General features: G+C 50.9%; 6 protein-coding genes across 6 annotated transcripts; 3 read left to right on the top strand and 3 right to left on the bottom strand.

The window, feature by feature from the left end:
* Positions 1-41: 41 nt before the first annotated feature.
* Positions 42-254, top strand: PtrM4_035310 (uncharacterized protein; the record flags this gene model as incomplete). Its single annotated transcript, XM_066104109.1, has 1 exon — positions 42-254. One exon carries the CDS (start codon positions 42-44, stop codon positions 252-254), a length of 213 nt encoding a protein of 70 aa, XP_065966311.1.
* Positions 255-525: 271 nt separating this feature from the next.
* PtrM4_035320 (putative nad dependent epimerase dehydratase family protein) lies at positions 526-1,227 on the bottom strand (the record flags this gene model as incomplete). Its single annotated transcript, XM_066104110.1, has 3 exons — positions 526-534; positions 575-888; positions 972-1,227. 3 exons carry the CDS (start codon positions 1,225-1,227, stop codon positions 526-528), a joined length of 579 nt encoding a protein of 192 aa, XP_065966312.1.
* A 689-nt stretch (positions 1,228-1,916) lies between these two features.
* On the bottom strand, positions 1,917-6,155 carry PtrM4_035330 (MgtA, Cation transport ATPase; the record flags this gene model as incomplete). The annotated part of the gene is made up of 2 exons (XM_066104111.1): positions 1,917-5,567; positions 5,619-6,155. The coding sequence occupies 2 exons, from the start codon at positions 6,153-6,155 to the stop codon at positions 1,917-1,919; spliced, it is 4,188 nt and encodes a 1,395-aa protein (XP_065966313.1).
* A 5,124-nt stretch (positions 6,156-11,279) lies between these two features.
* Positions 11,280-13,712, bottom strand: PtrM4_035340 (MFS-1 multi-domain protein; the record flags this gene model as incomplete). The annotated part of the gene is made up of 5 exons (XM_066104112.1): positions 11,280-11,431; positions 11,524-11,590; positions 11,880-12,078; positions 12,140-13,218; positions 13,398-13,712. 5 exons carry the CDS (start codon positions 13,710-13,712, stop codon positions 11,280-11,282), a joined length of 1,812 nt encoding a protein of 603 aa, XP_065966314.1.
* Positions 13,713-13,971: 259 nt separating this feature from the next.
* PtrM4_035350 (GuaA, GMP synthase) lies at positions 13,972-14,825 on the top strand (the record flags this gene model as incomplete). Its single annotated transcript, XM_001939351.2, has 3 exons — positions 13,972-14,200; positions 14,258-14,484; positions 14,535-14,825. The coding sequence occupies 3 exons, from the start codon at positions 13,972-13,974 to the stop codon at positions 14,823-14,825; spliced, it is 747 nt and encodes a 248-aa protein (XP_001939386.1).
* Positions 14,826-16,090: 1,265 nt separating this feature from the next.
* Positions 16,091-18,374, top strand: PtrM4_035360 (Golgi nucleoside diphosphatase; the record flags this gene model as incomplete). Its single annotated transcript, XM_066104113.1, has 5 exons — positions 16,091-16,100; positions 16,172-16,206; positions 16,264-16,390; positions 16,447-17,816; positions 17,898-18,374. The coding sequence occupies 5 exons, from the start codon at positions 16,091-16,093 to the stop codon at positions 18,372-18,374; spliced, it is 2,019 nt and encodes a 672-aa protein (XP_065966315.1).
* Positions 18,375-18,505: the final 131 nt, after the last annotated feature.

Here is an 18,505-nt window from a genome sequence, read left to right on the forward strand (position 1 = left end):
GTAATCAAGATCCAGACCCTGCGAGAGGTGTGAAGGGCACAATGGAGCATGGTGGATTATCTGATGATCTTGGGTATGATGACTATTATACTTCTGAGGACAAGATTGAGGGTAATGACTATGAGTCCAAGTCTGAAGAATATAAATACAGGGGCGACGATCTAATAGAGGGTAACGATAAGTCTGAGTCTGAAGAGGATGATGAGTATGCTTCAGACCAACATATAGAGACCATGCATCCAACGTACAGGTGAGAGAGTATTTGACTAGGTATCTGTATTATCAATACACAATCTACTAGATTTTCTTCCCCTTCAACTTTCAACCCTCTTCTTCATCTCTCCCAAATTCTCCCCCTCAACTGCATCCCACCCCTCCCTCTCAAACCTCTCCACCGCCTCCCCCACATTCTCATCCCCATCCACAACATCCACCCACCCCCTAACCTCCCTCCCCAATACCTCCACCACAGTCTCCGCCACACTAGCCCTACTCGTCTTCCCCCCGCCCCCACCTTCCCCAACTTCACCCCTCCTGCTTTCTCCTCCGTTAGCGTCCCCGGCCTCAAACTAACACCACAAAACCTGTCCTTCACCTCCACACTCTCCTTCTCTTCCTTCTCCACCCGCTCCTTAGCGAGAATAGTTAAGACTTCGTCGGCCGCCACCTTCGCCTTGAAGTAATCCGGTAGAATCTCATTGTTTACTTTCTGCGCTACGGCCCAATCGTCGTCGGTCCACCAGGGGGCGCGGCCGCGCCGCGAGGACAAGTAGGAGACTGTGAGGAACTTTTTCACTGTGGGCGTGGCGATGCTGGCGCGGGTGAAGGCGATGGCGGCGTCGCGGTCGACGGCGTAGGTGTTTGTTGGACCGCCTTTGCCGCCGGCTCCTATAGTATCACATTGTTAACCTTGCTCTTACATAGCTTCACTAGCCAGATTTGCTTGGGAAAAGATAGAGGGGATCACGTACCAGCGCTCCAGACCACCCAGTCTGGGTTTACTTCTTGCAAGATGCTCTTCGCATCATTTTCAGTCTTTACATCGGCTACACTGTGCACCAACACCGAGAGTTTTCCCGGCAGACCTTGACCCAGCTTTTCAATTGCTGGCTGCTGCGATGCTGTGCGTATCATGCTTGTTACGTTCCATGATTTTGCCAAGAGGAGGGGTGTGAGGAGTTGGGCGATTTTGCCGTGGCCGCCGATGAGGAGGATGTGGTGAGCCATTTTGGGGTTTGTATGGTTGTAGACGTTGGAAGATGGAGTGGGAGAGTCAATGGTTGTGATTTTGAGTATTTACATAGAAAGAGTCTTCGTCGTATAGGCTATATGATGGTATAAAAGCGGATGCGCCGCGTGTTGCTGCTTGGAAACACAGGTATGACGTCGTTATGCTGAATACTCCGAGTATGCCCCGACGCATCGTACACCCACGGTTGCGTTAGTACCGAGATGGTCTACAGTACCTCATCAGCCAGCAGGCGAAGATTTACAGATGGTTAATGCCAAATAATTCACAATCAGATGCACACATGTTTGAAAGTTTTTTTTCTTATCAATTCTTAGCCAAGCTACTGAGATACCCAATGTGGTTTTTTACGCCAAGCTGCCGCGCTCGAGAGAAGCGAACAAACATAAAGCCGGGGAACATTTCTCTACCCGGCTGACTTGAAAAGAAGAAAAGTCTTGAGTAATACAAGGAGCGGGTCATCAGCCACCATGCGCCGAGAGGACAATAACGTTGAGGTGCCAGGGGTATGTATAGTGGCTACCTCGTACTTGAACTCCGAAAACGCCGTTGGCAATGCATTAAAATATACAGTAGGTTGGAGACGACGCGAAACAAGCGAGTCTCTAGAAACAAGGAAAAGTTGGACTAGGAAAAAGGTGCTAGGTTGCAGGAATAGGGACGAGGACTATGTTCCAGGACCGGCCGATTTGGAGTTGTTATCGGAGTGGCCTGAGAATGGTCCAACGTTGAAGTTGGGTGTCGTCTCCGTGTTTTGGCTAGGAGGACCACGGTAGTCGGCATCGTGCGTCAGGATAGGATCTATCGACTTTGTGTCTGGATGTACACTGATGCCATCCTGTGATTCAAGGTCTTGCTTAGTCGCGTTGCGACTAAACTTGATAGAATCATTGTCGTTGTTACTGCGATCGATGGGAGACCAACCAGCGACACTGCCGGCAACGATACCAGCCATGACGGTTGCCGGACCAAAGGCGGAGTTGGAGCGAGACCTAGTGCGGCGACGGCTGTTAGGTGTAGGAGGCGCTTGAGAGCCGTCATCCGCCTGTCCGTTGTTGGGAGTGCCAGGTAGCGAATGGCTGGATCGTGATCTGGTGAAGATTTCTCTGGGATGCTGGACCTTGAACTTGATGGCGCTGAGACGTCCACCACGAACTTTTCGGAGAAAAGCGAGCTCATCGCGAATCTCCAACAAGCCTTGGTTCCAGTAGTAGTCGTCATCGGAGACAACAACCTCGGGGGTTCTCTTGCGATGGAAGAACTCGGGGATGCACTTATGGATGAGTTCATCGGGAATCAGTCGTACTATGACACCGACAGGCAGAGACAAGAAACCAAGGACTATTGAGTAACCCCATTGAGCACCGTTGAGTCTTACGACCTTGAACGCAACGCCACCGACGAAGATGATCATGGTCTGACCACCAATCATGATAGCCAGAATGATAATGAAGAACCAGTTGTGCGTGATACCCTCAAAGACGTTGAAGCGGTTGTCTAGTCGGCGGTTGTTCAGAGCGTTGAAGATCTGCATCCACACGAAGGTGTTGAAGACCAAAGCTCTCAGTTGGTCCCGCTCACGTTCCGTCTCGTAACTAAGGATGGATTCGCCAGCGAAGTAGAGGATAAAAGTGACAACCAGTTGATAGATTGCCTGACCGATAATCATCTTCCACATCGTCAACGTGATCAACGGTGCGGACTTCGGGTCGGGCTTTCGGTCGAGCAAAGTGCGCGTAGGTGGGTCAGTAGCAAGGGCCAAAGCGGCAAAGGTATCCATAATGAGGTTGACCCAAAGCAGTTGAACAGCGGTCAGAACAGAGCTCTGTTCGTCGTCGGAGACCGCAGAGACAAAGGTAAGCAATACAGCAGTGATGTTGACGGTGATCTGGAACTGGAGGAACTTCTTCACAGCGTCGTTGACAGCACGTCCCCAGAGAAGCGCCTTCACAATGGAAGCGAAGTTGTCGTCCATGAGGATGATGGCTGAGGCTTCCTTTGCGACTTCGGTACCGGCTATACCCATGGAGAAACCCACATCCGCAGTCTTGAGCGCTGGCGCATCGTTGGTTCCATCACCAGTGACTGCCACAGTCTCGCCAAGCTCTTTGAGGCGCTTGACAAGCCTACGCTTATCTTCTGGGCTGGAACGGGCAAGAACGCAGAGCTTGGGAATGACAGCATCCATGTCTCGTTTTGACAGTTTGCGGAACGTAGGTCCTTCCATGACAACACCACCAGGTACAAGAATACCACAGTCTTCGGCGATAGCTTTGGCAGTAAGAACATTGTCACCAGTGACCATGCGCACATATACACCGGCGTGCTGACAGTCCTTAACGGCTTCACGCACGCTCGGTCGCAACGGGTCTTGGATACCAACGATAGCCAGGAAGGTCATCTTCTTAGAAACATCCGCAAAGACAGCTTGACTCGGATCATCCTCGTTCTTAGAAGATTCGGCAGGTGGCCAGCTCTCGAAATCGCGGTAAATCAGGCCAATGGTCCTCAAAGAGCGAGATGCGTAGGTAGTGATGATCTGTTCAAGCGTTTCGCGGTTATCGGCTGTGAGAGGTGCCTCTAGAAGCTCCTTGTTCGCGTCCGTGACGATCTTGTCGCACATGTCCAACAGAATTTCAGAAGCACCCTTGACATACATTCGGTACTGGCCATTGTTGAGTTTTACGACACTTCCTGAGCACTTGATTGCAGAGTCGAAAGGAATCACTTGGGCGACGTTGGCGTTGGAGCGCTCCTGAGAGACGTTGCCCATGCCCAAGTAATCGCGTGCGAAACCGAGCAGAGCAGTCTCAGTCTTTGAGCCAATGAAAGGGTCGGGTCCACCCACTTGACCTTCGAAAGCAGTCGTGTTCTGGATGATGGATTGCAAAAGAAGATCCTTGACCTCCTGGCTGATAGTGGAAACGAATTCAGTTGCGGAGACATCGTTGGGGCTGTCAACAGGAGATTCCACTATATCTTTGCCTTTGGTACCGTCGTCAACCGGTGCGGATGCCTTTAGCTTGTGATCACCGAAGCGAAGAGCGGTTCCGAGAGTACCAGCAACAACCGTCATCTTGTTTTGCGTCAAAGTACCAGTCTTGTCGGAGCAAATGGTGGTTGCGTTTCCCATGGTTTCACAAGAACGGAGCAGGCGAACCAAGTTATTGTCCTTCAACATGCGGGTAGTAGCAAAAGCCAAGGCAAGTGTCACAGCCAGTGGCAGACCCTCAGGCACAGCAACGACAATAACGGTGATTGCGACGATGAGGATGTTGAGGAAATTCTGGGCCTTTGCGGCAGGCGGTTCGTCAGATCCCTTTAGTTTGACGAGGAACTCGATGAAGAGTACGACGAAAAGCAACAAGGCAGCTGCTCCACCAAGCTTGGCAATGTAGGTGGCGAGAACGTTGAGTTTGTTCTGAAGAGGTGTTACTTCGCTCTCCTCGCGAAGAGACATCATCGTCTTGCCGTAGCTCGAGTGAACACCAGTAGCAGTGACCATGAATGACCCGACACCCTCAGAGACCTTGGCACCGGAGAGAATGAAGGGATCGACCTTTTTGAGATTGTCATGTCGCTCAATCGCCTTGAAAGCTTCGTCTCCGGATGTCTTCTTGAGCAGGTCAGATTCGCCGGTAGCCGAAGACTCGTCGCATTTGATTCCATGGCCTTGGACAAGGATACCATCCACAGGAATCATGTCACCGGGTTCCAGCATGACGATGTCGCCGACAAAAATGTCGTAGACGGAGACTTCGCGAGTTGTGCCGGATCGTATGACTTTGATAGTGCGGTCCTCCTTCTTGCGGTTCAGCTTGACGAATTGTCGTTCCTTCTGCCAATCATTGGCAGCACCCACAACTACAACGATGACAATAGCGACAATGATAGCTACACCCTCGATCCATTCGACCTTTGGTTCACCAGGCTCGTGTTTAACACCAAAAGTCTGGTAGAGACCTAGAGCTAGCGAGATGACGGCGGCGATGGTTAGTAGAATAAGGACCTTGTCGTTGTAGGCCATCCATGCTAGCTGAAAGATGTTCTTGGGTTTCCGGGCAGGAAGTCTGTTGTCGCTGTAGACGCGCTTACGATCGGCGAAAGCGTTCTCTTTAGGAGCAGCGGGCGCGTTCTCGGTGTGAGCAGCGTGCTGCGAAGACTTTTGCGGTGATTCAGTCGTAGTCTGGGTAGTAGCCTCCTCGAAAGTCACTGTGCCGTCAAGGTGCTGCTCGTCGATACTTAAGCCAGCCTTTCGGTCAGTTCGAAGGCCCTTTTCCAACCCGTCGAGACCGCCAAGAGCATGAAAGGCTGATAACTAGAATATTACTTAGTATGCGTCAAGTGTTACTGATGCGCAGAGACTCACGCTCTTGGGATTGTAGAGCTTGCCAAGCTGACCGGGAGAAAAGGCAAACTTGTTGTTCTCAACCTCAAAGTCTGCTTCGGTGCCTGGATCGGGCTTTAGAGCTTCTTTGTCATTCATAATTTCAGTTGGCCCCAGTTCGCCCTTCAGTGTCTCCCCCTGCGAGGACGCGACATATGTGCCGGTGCTATTGGATTCGCCGTTGTCGGTCGCAGAGTCCATGGAATTGCCTCGAGAGCGAGCACCCGGGACGTTGAGTAGGCCGTTGTTCCATCCCGTGACTGGCGAGCTGATATTATGCGGGCTCGTTGGCCTACTGCTGTCGAAAGAATGGGTGTTGTGCAGCTCTTGGGCAGGCTGTCTAGCCTGTGTTGGCGAGATATTATCGGTATTAGCGTTTGTGGATGGTCTATGGTTGTCGGGGATATCGCCAAGGGCTACTGAATCACCCATGGTAGGGTCGTTTGTTGCAGACGTGTCGATGGTGATGGTGGGTGCCCGTGGCCTTGAAGGACCGCTGTTCGCGTCTCCGGTCGCCATATTCGTAGCCTGGAGGCCTCAACGCTATGGTGGAAGGCCTGAAGTAGGCTGTGCAAACAAGTAGGCGATGGATGTCAGCGTAGGAATAGTCAGGCGTACAGTTCCGGTGAGATGGCTGATTATGAGTAGAGCACTACTGCATGCGGAAGTACATGCAAGTTATAAAGGTCGATGTTGGGAGGCGGATCAAGCCAGGGCAGTGCTTGTTCGGGATCCGTATATTGAGCGCGCGTTATAGTGAGTGTAAGGGAAGGGGCCAGCGAGCGACTACCTGCGATGTGGTCTGGTACAACCCACTCTTGTTAGCACCTTTCCCAGATTCCCTCGCGTTTGCAAGGCTGCGCAGGCTGCGTGTTCCCTCAGCCACGACGGCGACGCGAGCTAGAGAAGCGCGTGGTGGTGATCCACGGCCAGAGCGATGATGCTTACTGGGAAAGTCGCGTATGCAAACACGGCAATTGAGCAGGTGGGTGAATCAAGCAAGCTGAAGAGCGGAACAAGGCTAGGTTGAGGGAGGCAGTGTACCGGCGCTGCACATGCTCATTCGCCGTCGACGTGTGGCGGTGGTAGAGTGGCTACCTTGGGACACAAAACAGTCTATTAGGTGGCGATACAGAGGCAATGGTACCTAAGCGTCTGGTCGGAGAGAGTGAACGCCAGCAGCTGGAGATTGCCGACCGAGGACATATACACCAAAATGCCCTCGCCTGGGCGGACACGGCTTGTTGTTCACCTCCCAAGATCTTGGGCAAGACGCTTCGACTGCACAGCCTACCTGCTAGCCGGAAGCGGACTAGCCGGCCGGGCACAAATTCCCACCTAGCGGGAGCGTCACCAACCTAGTCTCCGTTTCAGCACTCGACTGTGAACAAATCCGTCTGGGGCCAAGTCCGCCTCTGCATGCTCCCTGCAACTCCCCTGCAACCGCGCCTGCAGCAGTCAAGAGAGAGGACAGAGCTGGCCAGCTACGTGGTCGCGCCAGCAACACTTAACCCCCACACCACTCACATATCTCTCCAAACGGCTCGTCTCCCGTTTGGCCATTAGATGAGGCCAAGCTGCGCCAGGTCAGAGCGCTATATCACCAAGCAATGCATCGAGGCGGGTATTGACGACCATTATTTGTCTGCCCTCTGCCCCTATATCCTTGGCCGATACAAAGATTTTTGCTGGTAGCGCAACAATGACATGCCTCCGTAACATCAACTGTCTTCACTTTCCACCTCGTGGTTCTTATAGGTTTGGAAAATACCGCAACCGCCTCCTGTCTACACAGCCTCGAGCGGTGCCGCTGGGCGGTGGAGGGCCTCCACTTGTTGTCCGTCTTGTTGGCTCGCGCGCCTCTCTGCGTCCCTATTCCGCCATGCTTGCTTATAGTCAGAGATGAACTTCATCTGTCATGAAGCAGCAGGGACATGCTACCCTGCAGCATCATGTACATCAATTACTCCTCAGCACCGATAGCTCATCTCGCCAGGATGGTGTGATCCGACTCCCTACTCGTACCTGAAGATCAAAGGCACGAATGGATAAAGCCCGGCCTCAATTTCGGGGAAACCAGGAGCCGCAAAAGGCTTGGCCATTTCTCCCGCAGTTGAACCTGGTCTTGATAGCGCACATGTGCGTCAGCGGCGTCTTGTTTCTTGCTTCTCATGGGCTTGGGTCGCTGGGCGCGTTGCGCCTGTCGTAGCTTTGATGGCGCCTCTGCAACTCCAACCATTTACACTTCTCGCAGACGCCTCAACCACGTAGTAACATGTCCTATGTCAGCACAAACTCTACTTTTTCCCTTCTCAGACTCTGCATTCGTTGAGACGTGCAGCGATTAAGATTTCATACAAGCTTCAAATACCCAAGCTGCGGTTGTCAGAAGCTTACAGAACACAAGATCTTGATGCGCTTCATCGGCCGCTTCATCGGCCCTTGGCGCAATCACATGGCGAACCACAGAGTTCATAGCAACCTGGAACTTTTTGGCTTTCTTCTGTCTAGTGTTGCAGCAGTGCTTTTTGCGCGTGCGAATCTCTCACTCTCATCTCCCGTCTCCATCGGCGTGGCGAGAAAAAGCCCCCAGTCCGTACTGGTCGCCCTCTCCCCAGCATTAACGATAGGCAATGCATACCCCGCTCTGTCAAATTAGTCTATTCCAAGACGCTTGCAGATAGTGAAGGGTAACTTTCCTTGCTGACCTGCATCGCGATGTCTGCAATCTGGGAAACCGCTGCCTACCAGTGCGCCTACTAAGCGCTGCAGAGACACATTGCAGCCAATTAATATGTGCCTCCAACACCGCAGATCTTCTGCACGTGATTTTTCCAGAGACACAATTAGCACAAACTTAACATGTGCGCTCTCCGCCGGTTCTAAGAATGTCGCACAAGAAGGTCACAAGGTGTTTGTAAGCTGGATGACAAGTGACACTGCATCTTGTACGTCCGGATGGCTTCGACATGTGCGCCTTTGGACTTTTCAGGTAAACCGTATACATTGGATTTGTATTTGGAGAGTATAAGTTTGTATTTTATTACCTGCTATTTATATTGCTTGGTATCAACAGGTCTTCACCTTTTTTGGGGGTTACAACCAACTCTGATCCTGCATTCTATTTCAGCACTTCTGCAAGGGTAATATCATTGTGACTCTTTTGGCCCCCATTGCTGCCGCTACGAAACAGTGGTACCTGCATTGGCCTCGGATCCTCCCGCTTGACCCATATACGGACCTCAAATCTACGTCTCAGTTCAGCCCTTGCAGAGGATATCAGCATACTTGCGGCTGAGCAAGAATAGCAGCACCTTTGTCCGAGGTACCCCCTGTCCTAAATTAGATATCGACCAACTTTTGCCAGTTTCGTGGCTTATCTCGTAGAATGATGTCCGATCAATTGGAGTTATCTGCGAATGGCTGGGCAGCGATCCCACGAAGTTTCTCAAAGAGTCGTGGTAGTCTGGACAAGAAAAAGCAGGCCCACTTGTCCGTTGAGGACGTGAAACTTCCCGAATCAGATATTGGGAAGAAAACATACGCCTTTGCAAAAGAGCAACTGTCAGAGAAGACGTGACGTTCAACCGGAGTGTGCGCGTAGTATAGTTTGGTAAGCCAAGGATGTCAATTCAAGATCAAAACACCAAGTAGCAGTATATACGACCATCTGACCACTCCATACGAGTCAGCTTCCAATGCTCACTGCTGAATATCTAGGATACACAATCGTATACACCCATTTCCCCCACCAATCACCTACTATCGCACATGCTCCCTCTGATCTCGGCACCACAGCGGAGAACAGCATGGAACCAGCATGTCTTTCGAAAATCCCAGCGCCTCAAAAGATCTAGCCCAAGCCGGCAGCGAGGCAATTACCCGCCCCATCAACCTTGGTGAAACAGACACGCTAACAAATCTTGCCACGTTAACCCAGCTTAGTAGAGTATCCGGTAAGTACACAAGTCTCGGTCGCATTTGGAGTACGTACGTATCTTCAGTGGAGTCATCGGCATCAGCACACCCACGAACACCGACGACACACCACCATCCTTATTACATCGATCGGCACATCCCTGCGACCCTCCGCGTTATTCTGCCTCGCAGTACGCCTTTTGTTTTACGATATCGGGCCTTATTGGACCCTTGCATTTGCTGCACTTTGGATGTACGGGTAATGCAGGGAAACGCTTCTTTTGTGGGTAGGGCCATTCGTACCGACGGAGTAACAAACCTTCCATCACATGCTCCACCCAAAACGAGGATAAGCATGTAACGTCATCCTCCAAACTCTCCAACCCGAACCCTCCATCAAGCCCAAGATCACAGCCCAAACCCAAAACGCATATTGCAACTACCGGCATCGCAAACTTTCCAACACCCGTAACGGCGACAAACGTCCGAGATAAATCCCCATACATGACATGTTCCAGCCGCCGCTGCCGTCGCCGCCCGTTTTCCAAGTTTTATCCACACATAAAACTTGAAATAATCTAGGCACTTATCTCACACTGTCCTGGTAAGATTCTAGCCCTACTAGGCAAAAAGAGTCGGGTACTGTGGTACTACCACCTGCCTACCTACCTACCGGCGGGGATTCATCCGCCCACATGGCACCAGCCCGAAACCGGCTAACTGTTCGCCCGAAAACGTACTACACAGCCCACCACGCGAACGTTCTCGCCTCCGGCCAGAATGCGAAAATCATCTTGCTTACGAGGGGAAATGTCATGGAACCTGGAAAAAACATCATCACGAGATGAGATGGGATGGCCTGTTTTCGCAACGGTGATGCGAGGGGATCGCCACCCGGAAAAGGCCCTGATCAACCGATGCGAGCCGGCTTGGTAAGTCGTCTTGGCTTTGAGGCTGTGTAGACGTGCGATTTGCTGGGTTTAGTAGGGGGATGTTGTAACAGGGTTGTAATACTTTTGTCTGGATGAAAGGATGGATGGCGGGATAGACGTATGCATTACCGCAAGTAACGCTAGACTAACTACCTAGCTGAGCCCACACATCATCTGGTCGCACTAGTATCAGCCCACTTGTCATGTGTATACATACAGTTGGGCTAGATCCCATCACGTGGCGAGTGAAGTTTTGACTAATAGGAACGTCATTACTACACACGCGCGCAAGCAGTGGTCTAGTGGTTTCGCGGACGGGATTACGTTTGCGATGCAGCGCAAGCTTTGGTGTCACGATACTACTCACGGGTCTGTGAAAGATGTACGTGGGATGCTTGAACATGAATCATAGTATACATGTGGGAGTAGGGACGGAAGTCTACGTTTCAGATCTTGCAGTAGACGTTGTAATGCCGAAGTATCTCGGCAGTTAGATTTTCCATCTCCCTTGTGAATGAAACATCATCTTAACTCTGCCTTGCGACAGGAAACATTTATGCCTTATCAGATACCCTTACCCCCGAGCACCCACAGCTATGCAAATGTGTAGATCTGCCTTGCGACTCAACATCAGATCTGTGACATACTGTAAAGTCTTGCGCTCGAAGCGCAGTATACCGCTTCCACTCTTCCCGCCCTAGACTCTCTTATTCTTCTTCTTTCTACACAGCCTCACGGCTTTGTTCCACGCTCCACATCACCCGCCCAACCACCGTCTTGCATGGAAAAAACACTACTCCTCATCATCATTGCCCTCCTCCTCGCTTACCCCCTTCTTCTTCAGATGCGGTAGGTCAATAGTGAAAACTAGTACGTTTACGACAACGAACATAATAATAGCGGAGATGAAAACGAGGCGTAGACTTTGGCTGTAGGCTTGGATAACTGGGTGGGGGTGTTAGTGTTGGGGGCTGTGTAAGGGGGTGGCGATTCTGGGAGAGGCGAATGCCGTAGATAGGGGAGGTGTATGTATGTACCTTGGCTTTGGTGTTTGGGGTCGAGGTCGATGATGCTGTGGACGGATTTTCGGACGCGGTGGGTTATCTAGGGTGAGTGGTTAGATGGGGGGTCCTTTTTTGGAAGTGTAGGTAGGTTTTAGGGGCGAGTGCTGGGGGAAGAAGGGGGGCGTCAGTCGGGATGTAGGTGAGTATCCGGAAGATATAGAGTAGGCTCGGAAGTTTGGCGAGATAAGTTGTTGCATGCACCCGTGACTCGAAGTTCGGGTTGTGAAGTCTAGCGTGTTGTACTCCATGGAAATCCTTCCGTCTTGGAGTGTGTTGAAATAAAGCAGTCTTGCGAGTAGATTGCTGGTGATGTTGTGAGATCCACGTACCTTAGCTTTGTTGTGGCCTGTGACCAACTTTTCTAGATTCATCTTCAATGCATTTTGGAGAATCAAGCTGCTTATAGAGACACCCATGACGATTCCCAGACTACGCCAAAGAATGAGTGTGCTAGACATGACGGCCTGGTCTTCTTGGGTGCTTGTTGCAAGCACCGCGAGACTTGTGGCTGGAAAGCTCAAACCCTGTCTGAATGTTGGATGAAAATGTCAGAAAATTATGTCTGTTACAATTCATGGTAGTTACTCACCCAATACTGGAAGGTACCAAGAACACCGTAGCGAGCCACTTGGGTATACCATCCCACATCAGCGACATACATGTAGCCCCCAAAAGCATCGCAAGTGACCCTACAACGATAAGCCATTTCATGCGTCCTGTCGCGGTCATAATAAAGCCTGCCGAAACTCCGCAGATAGTCAGAGCCACTGAAGGCCCTGCGAGACGGAAGCCGGATACTGATGCAGACTCAAGTTCGACAGCCTGGAAGTAGAGCGGTGCGTTGAACAAAATCGTGTTCATGCCAATTTGAGCAAAGAAGTTGTTGAAAACAAGGTTACCACGCGGCTTGCTGAACAGCATTGGCAGCGGCATCACCGGACGCTCAGCCTTGGACTCCACTTTGATAAGAATACCACAGGTAACCAGAGCTACTAGAAGAGAAGTGATGACGACCCAGTGGGTCCATGGATAGATGTTACCGCCAACATTCAGCCCCAGTATCAAGAAAGCCACGGATACTGTCAACAGGAATGACCCAGCGACGTCGAAACCCTTCATGGCATCTCTGATGCCTAGTCCCGCCGACTTTGCCAAATTTGGTCCCAGAGTCGAAGGCGTTGTGAAGATCGCGTTGATCAAGAGCATAATAAGTACGGGTATCTGGATAGCAAATGTCATCCGCCAGCCCAACTTGTCACAGAGAAAGCCACCAAAGGCCGCTCCACAAGCCGAACCGCCCCCATAGAACAGATTGATGTAAGCTTGGTACGTGCCTCGAACCTCAATGCTCACAAGATCGTTGGTCATGATGTTACCCATTGATAGCACGCCGGCTGCGCCGATACCACAAAAGGCCCGTGCTGCAATGAAGCTTCCGATACTCTGTGCAAGAGCACACCACGCCGTGGTCGCCGCAAGGAACATTAGACCGGCAATGTAGAGCGGCCGACGCCCGAAGGTGTCTGATAGACGGCCCATCAGTGGTTGGAGCGATGTTGAGGTAAGCAAAAAAGCCGTTGACAGCCATGACGCAGAATTTGACGCATGGAAATATGATGTTATGACCGGATGACTTGAAGCCATTAGTGTAGAGTCGAACATGGCTATCTATTGAGATGTTAGTATCAGAACGTGTATTCACCGCCGTAAAAAAGATGTCTCATTTGGACATGTGATAGGCATCCATACAGCCATTGCGGTGCCATGTGATGTGAACCCACTCCATACAATCGCTTCGGCTCGTTCTTCGCCATAAGAGTGTAGATGTATCTTCATAGTCGACTTACAAAGTATCCAAGAACAATACCACCAAATACGCATCTAAATTTCCATACTCCGACACCTTCCAGCTTCCCATTCTTTTGGAACCGTACCAACTTTTGCTCATCTTGCGTTGTTGCAGCATCTTCATCGGATAGTATAGATTGTCCATTCGAATAGCTCTTGCTCTTGCCTGTTTCGGGGAACTGAGGAGCAGCTCCCTCTCCCTGTTGCGCTACCTCCGCAGCTCTGACCTCATCTGCATTAATCGAAGAACCATTTTGATCATCTTGCGATGATGCGCGAAGAAGTGGCGTTCGCTCGGATGCAGGTGAAGGCATAACCAGAACCTATGCGACGCGAAAAACTGCACAACAGCTTGAACAGATCAACAACAAACGGACTCGCGCTTCGGACCGACTTATCAAAGATGGGATGAAATGGTGCGAGGTGACGAAAGTCGGAGACGCGTGCGATGGTCTGGTGGATTTCGCGCTAGTCGCCCCCGAAGTCGCCGCTGTTTTCCGTTATCAAAGATCGGAAACCCCACGTCATTTCGCACGTTGCAACGACAGCCTCAACACCAAAAAGTTTACCAAGATGAAGACACCGTTGCGGATAGCCATACTCGAATGCGATACACCTCCCGCCGATGTGGTGGCCAAATACGGCAGATATGACCGCATCTTCAAGACGTTGCTGGAAACGGCAGCCGAGGGACTGGGCTTATCTCCGACCCAAGACCTTAAACTCAGCGCCTATGATGTGGTTACTGCACAAGAATATCCGGACTTGGAGAAGATAGATGCCGTTTTAATCTCCGGTTCCAGTATGTTTTCTTTTCATGGTTGAGTGGGCTTCCAGTATCGGAGTTGACCGGTGACAGAACACAACTCCTTCGACAACGATCCGTGGATCCTGAAGCTTGTCGACTTCACAGAGAAGCTACTCAAACAAGATCGAATCCGCATTATTGGTGTATGTTTCGGTCATCAGATTCTCGGAAGAGCTGCAGGAGCAAAGGTTGGACGTAGCGATGATGGATGGGAGATTGCGGTTATGCCTGTGCAACTTACCGCAAAGGGTAAAGAAATCTTCCAGCAAGACACACTCGTACGTCCGCTGTTACACTATTCTGCACCAGCGCGCTAATTCTGTGAAAGTCAATCCACCAGATGCACAAAGATGTTGTGTTTGAATATCCTGCCGACGTTGAGAAGCTTGGTGGATCACCACGCTGTCTGGTACAGGGCATGTACAAGAAGGGTAAACTCATCTCTGTGCAAGGACACCCAGAGTTCACAGAGCCTATTGTGTCGTATCTAGTCAAGATGAGGGCTGAGCAAGGCATCTTTAACGAGGAACAAGCAAAGGATGCGTTGGAGCGAGTTGGGAAACCCCATGACGGTGTAGTCATTGCCAAGGCGTTCCTTAGATTTCTGCTAGAGGATTAGGAGCAGACACCTGTAGCCAGATATTTCCTCAATTGAATTCATAACAATCGAACAATTTGCTTAAAACATCACGTATCCACTGGAGTTTCTCCAAGCCTGTCTGCACCAAGTTCCAACCTTGTTTCACAATAATTGAATGAAGATATTATGCAGAGAGTATGTCTGATCTGAAAGCCGCGTTAGCTGTTCGCTTAATAACCACGGTAGATTGTGCCCCGCAGAGCCATGCCAAGAGCTATCTGCTGCACTGCGCTCACAGCGTACACTATTGCACAATATATTTGCACAATTTTAGATACTTTTAAATCACCAAGACTGGCTTCGTGGCGCAATGGTAGCGCGTCAGATTCCAGTTTCTCTGGAGCATCCTGAAGGTTAGGCGTTCAAATCGCCTCGAGGTCACATGTGATTTCTTTTTTTGCTGATTGAGGGGTATCGTGCATGGGTGAGCGAACTTATTTTTTTGGCTGCACCCGATCAATGACTGACTAGCCACCTACGGCCTTTCTTCAAGGTTGGTAGCTGTAGCGGGGGCACATGACCTTTCTAACCTTCTTCTTTTTACTGCTTTTTAAATCTGACATGTTGTTGTATCATGCTTTAATGCGTTTATTGGCTCCGGTCACGTCGTCACGATCACTACCACAGAGCATGCAAGGTGGTTAAACGTCATAGTTAATCTAATAAGGCGGGAATATTTATGCATAACAAGGAGCCCCGCGATACGGAGTACCGAAGCTCTGAATTTTGGTTGCACTCGTATCGCACATGGCCTTATTGGGACGTTAGAGTCTCACTCAGCAACGTATTGAGATAGAGAGGTCTTTGGAAGCGGCCTGGATGGGACTGTGTAGTGTGTAGTTTTGCGCATTACTCCACGGCAATGAAAGTGAAAGAAGGCATGTATAGTAACCGTAGCGACGGCATATGGCGTCATCGTCGACTGGTGAGTGGCTGTTCGCAGGTAAATTGAGTCGGGGCCAGTCAACGTTGCGCCAGGCTCGGGTTCGGCTGATCCATGCGCCTTCTGGAAGCGGCGCCGCCAGATAACGCGCAGGGTCCAGTCTCAACCTTTGATCGCTCATCGAATCCTCTGTAACAGAACCAAGGCTTTCTCCCTTTACGTCGCTCGTTTCACTCGTTTACTCCTCTTCACCACCGACCGCGCCGTCGCTACCACCTTTCGACGTATTCATTCTAATATAACCCTCGCCTTACTGCATGTACATTGCTCAATAGTAGATCTTCGGACCCTTGCCTTCCACATGGGAAAGTGTACGCAATCCCCGGCCACTGGCTACCATGTCGACAACATAGTACCGCTGCTGACATAACTCGACAAACAGGGAGATATGGAGTTGTTCTGGATGCTGGGTCCTCTGTAAGTCTTTACAACTCATATTGCATTCTTCGCGAGGCAACGGCTGACAAGTTCAAGGGGACGCGCGTCCACATTTACCGTTGGTTGAACAACAACACAGCCCGCCAGAAGGCTAGCGATGCGCAGTTACATAGCCTGCCCGTCATAGAAACCTACAAGGAGTGGACTAAGAAGATACACCCTGGTACGTGGATGCGGTAGATTTGGAGTGGCAGGCTGGACTAACATGACATGTACTAGGTATTTCGACCTTTGGCGAACACCCTCACGATGTTGGATCAGAGCACCTCGATAAACTACTCAGCCATGCGCTCAAATATGTACCCCTCGAAGAAGTCCCGAATACCCCTCTTTTCTTGCTTGCGACAGCGGGGATGCGCATCCTTCCCGAGCGACAGCGCAAAGACGTGCTAAAAGAGGTGTGCGCCTTTGCGCGAAGTACGACACAGTTTCAACTACCAGATTGCGACGTACATGTTCAGGTTATACCAGGAGAGACTGAGGGTCTGTACGGTTGGATAGCTGCAAATTACCTACTTGGCGGATTCGACCAACCGAAAGATCACGACCACGGGAAAGGACACAATACCTACGGCTTCCTCGACATGGGTGGCGCCTCAGCCCAGATTGCCTTTGCACCAAACGCGACCGAAGCTGAGAAGCACGCGAACGATTTGACCCTCATGCGCTTACGAACAATCGACGGCACACCAATGGAATACAAAGTGTTTGTAACGACTTGGTTAGGTTTTGGTGTGAACCAAGCGCGGGAACGATATATCAAGGCCTTGTTGGATTCAAGCACAAGTAAAGAGCTTCCTGATCCTTGTCTACCGGCAGGCCTGAAGGCGGAGGTTACAAAGGAGGGCAAAATCATTGATTCAGACGACGATGACGATGACGAGCCGAAACCAAAGGCAGCAGCGAAGCTTGTAGGGACTGGCAAGTTCAAAGAGTGTCTTCACCAGACGTACCCATTGCTTGAGAAAGAGAAAAAGTGCACCGACTCGCCATGCTTGATCAACGGCCAACACGTACCCGCCATCGACTTCGACGTCAACCATTTCGTAGGTGTATCAGAGTTCTGGCATACAACACACGAAATTTTCGAACATGGACACAAGGACAAGGCGTATGACTTCAAGACCTACCAGGAGCGCGTGAAAGAGTTCTGCGATCAAGACTGGAAGAGTGTCAAAAAGGGCATCAAGAAAAACAAATGGGGCCACAAGGTCGACGAAGAAAAGGCACGGGAAGTATGTTTCAAGGCATCCTGGGTGATCAACATGCTCCACGACGGAATCGGCGTACCACGAGTCGGCATCGAAAAAATGCCAGGCAACAAAAACACCACCAAAGCCGTGATCAACAACGCAAAAGCAAAAGGCTTCCTCGACCCCTTCCAAGCCGTAAACAAGATCAACGACGTAGAAGTAAGCTGGACGCTCGGCAAAATGGTCCTCTACGCCTCCAGCGAAATCCCACCGCCCACCGAGCAAGCCTTAGCCGTAGGCTTCGGTTCCAACGCCCCCGGCATCCCCTCGGACTTCCAATACCCCGGCGGCACACCCACGCCCTACGAATCAGACAGCGACTGGCACCGCCTCTTTGTCGAGCACCCCCAAGGCATCCCCAGCTTTTTCCTGCTCATCTTCATCTTCATCTTCATCATCTGCCTCATCCTCGGCAAGGAAAAACGCAAAGCAGCCGCCCAAACCTTCGCCAAATTCTTCAAACCAAAACACGGTAAAGACCCCCTACACCGTCGTCGTGGTCGCAGCTTTCCAGCAAAACTCTTCGGCCTCCGCAATTCTTCCCCGTCGACAAACTACGAGCGCGTTGACCTGGAAGACGGCGACGCGGCGAATGAATTCGAACTGGATGAGACGTACATTGATTCCAGCGATAATGACCTTTCTGATTCAAGTGATGGGTCGAAAGTTGGTGTTACGAGCGGTTGGGCTACTCCGCAGATTAAAAATGAAGTCGCGGGGGCTACTCCGATGTATTTTAGCGCCGGTACGGCTGGCGATGCTGTGAGAGAGGGCACGGGACTGGGGTTGGGTCCGCCTGGGGCGTTTGAACTCGGCCGCACGTATAGTCGTGAGAGGATCAAGAGTCGGGCAAGTAGTCCCAAGAGGTCGAAGATGGGGGTGCTTGATGAGTGATGTGTGTATGACGAACGAGGTTTTTTGATGGTTATATGATGGGAGGGTTGGTGTTTATAGGTTGTTTTCTTTTGGGGGCAAACGAATTGTGTATATAGTCCGTTTAGTTCATTGTTGTTTTTCATTCTTTT

The sequence above is a fragment of the Pyrenophora tritici-repentis genome, chromosome 1 (assembly GCF_003171515.1).
Source record: "Pyrenophora tritici-repentis strain M4 chromosome 1, whole genome shotgun sequence".
Taxonomy (NCBI): domain Eukaryota; kingdom Fungi; phylum Ascomycota; class Dothideomycetes; order Pleosporales; family Pleosporaceae; genus Pyrenophora; species Pyrenophora tritici-repentis.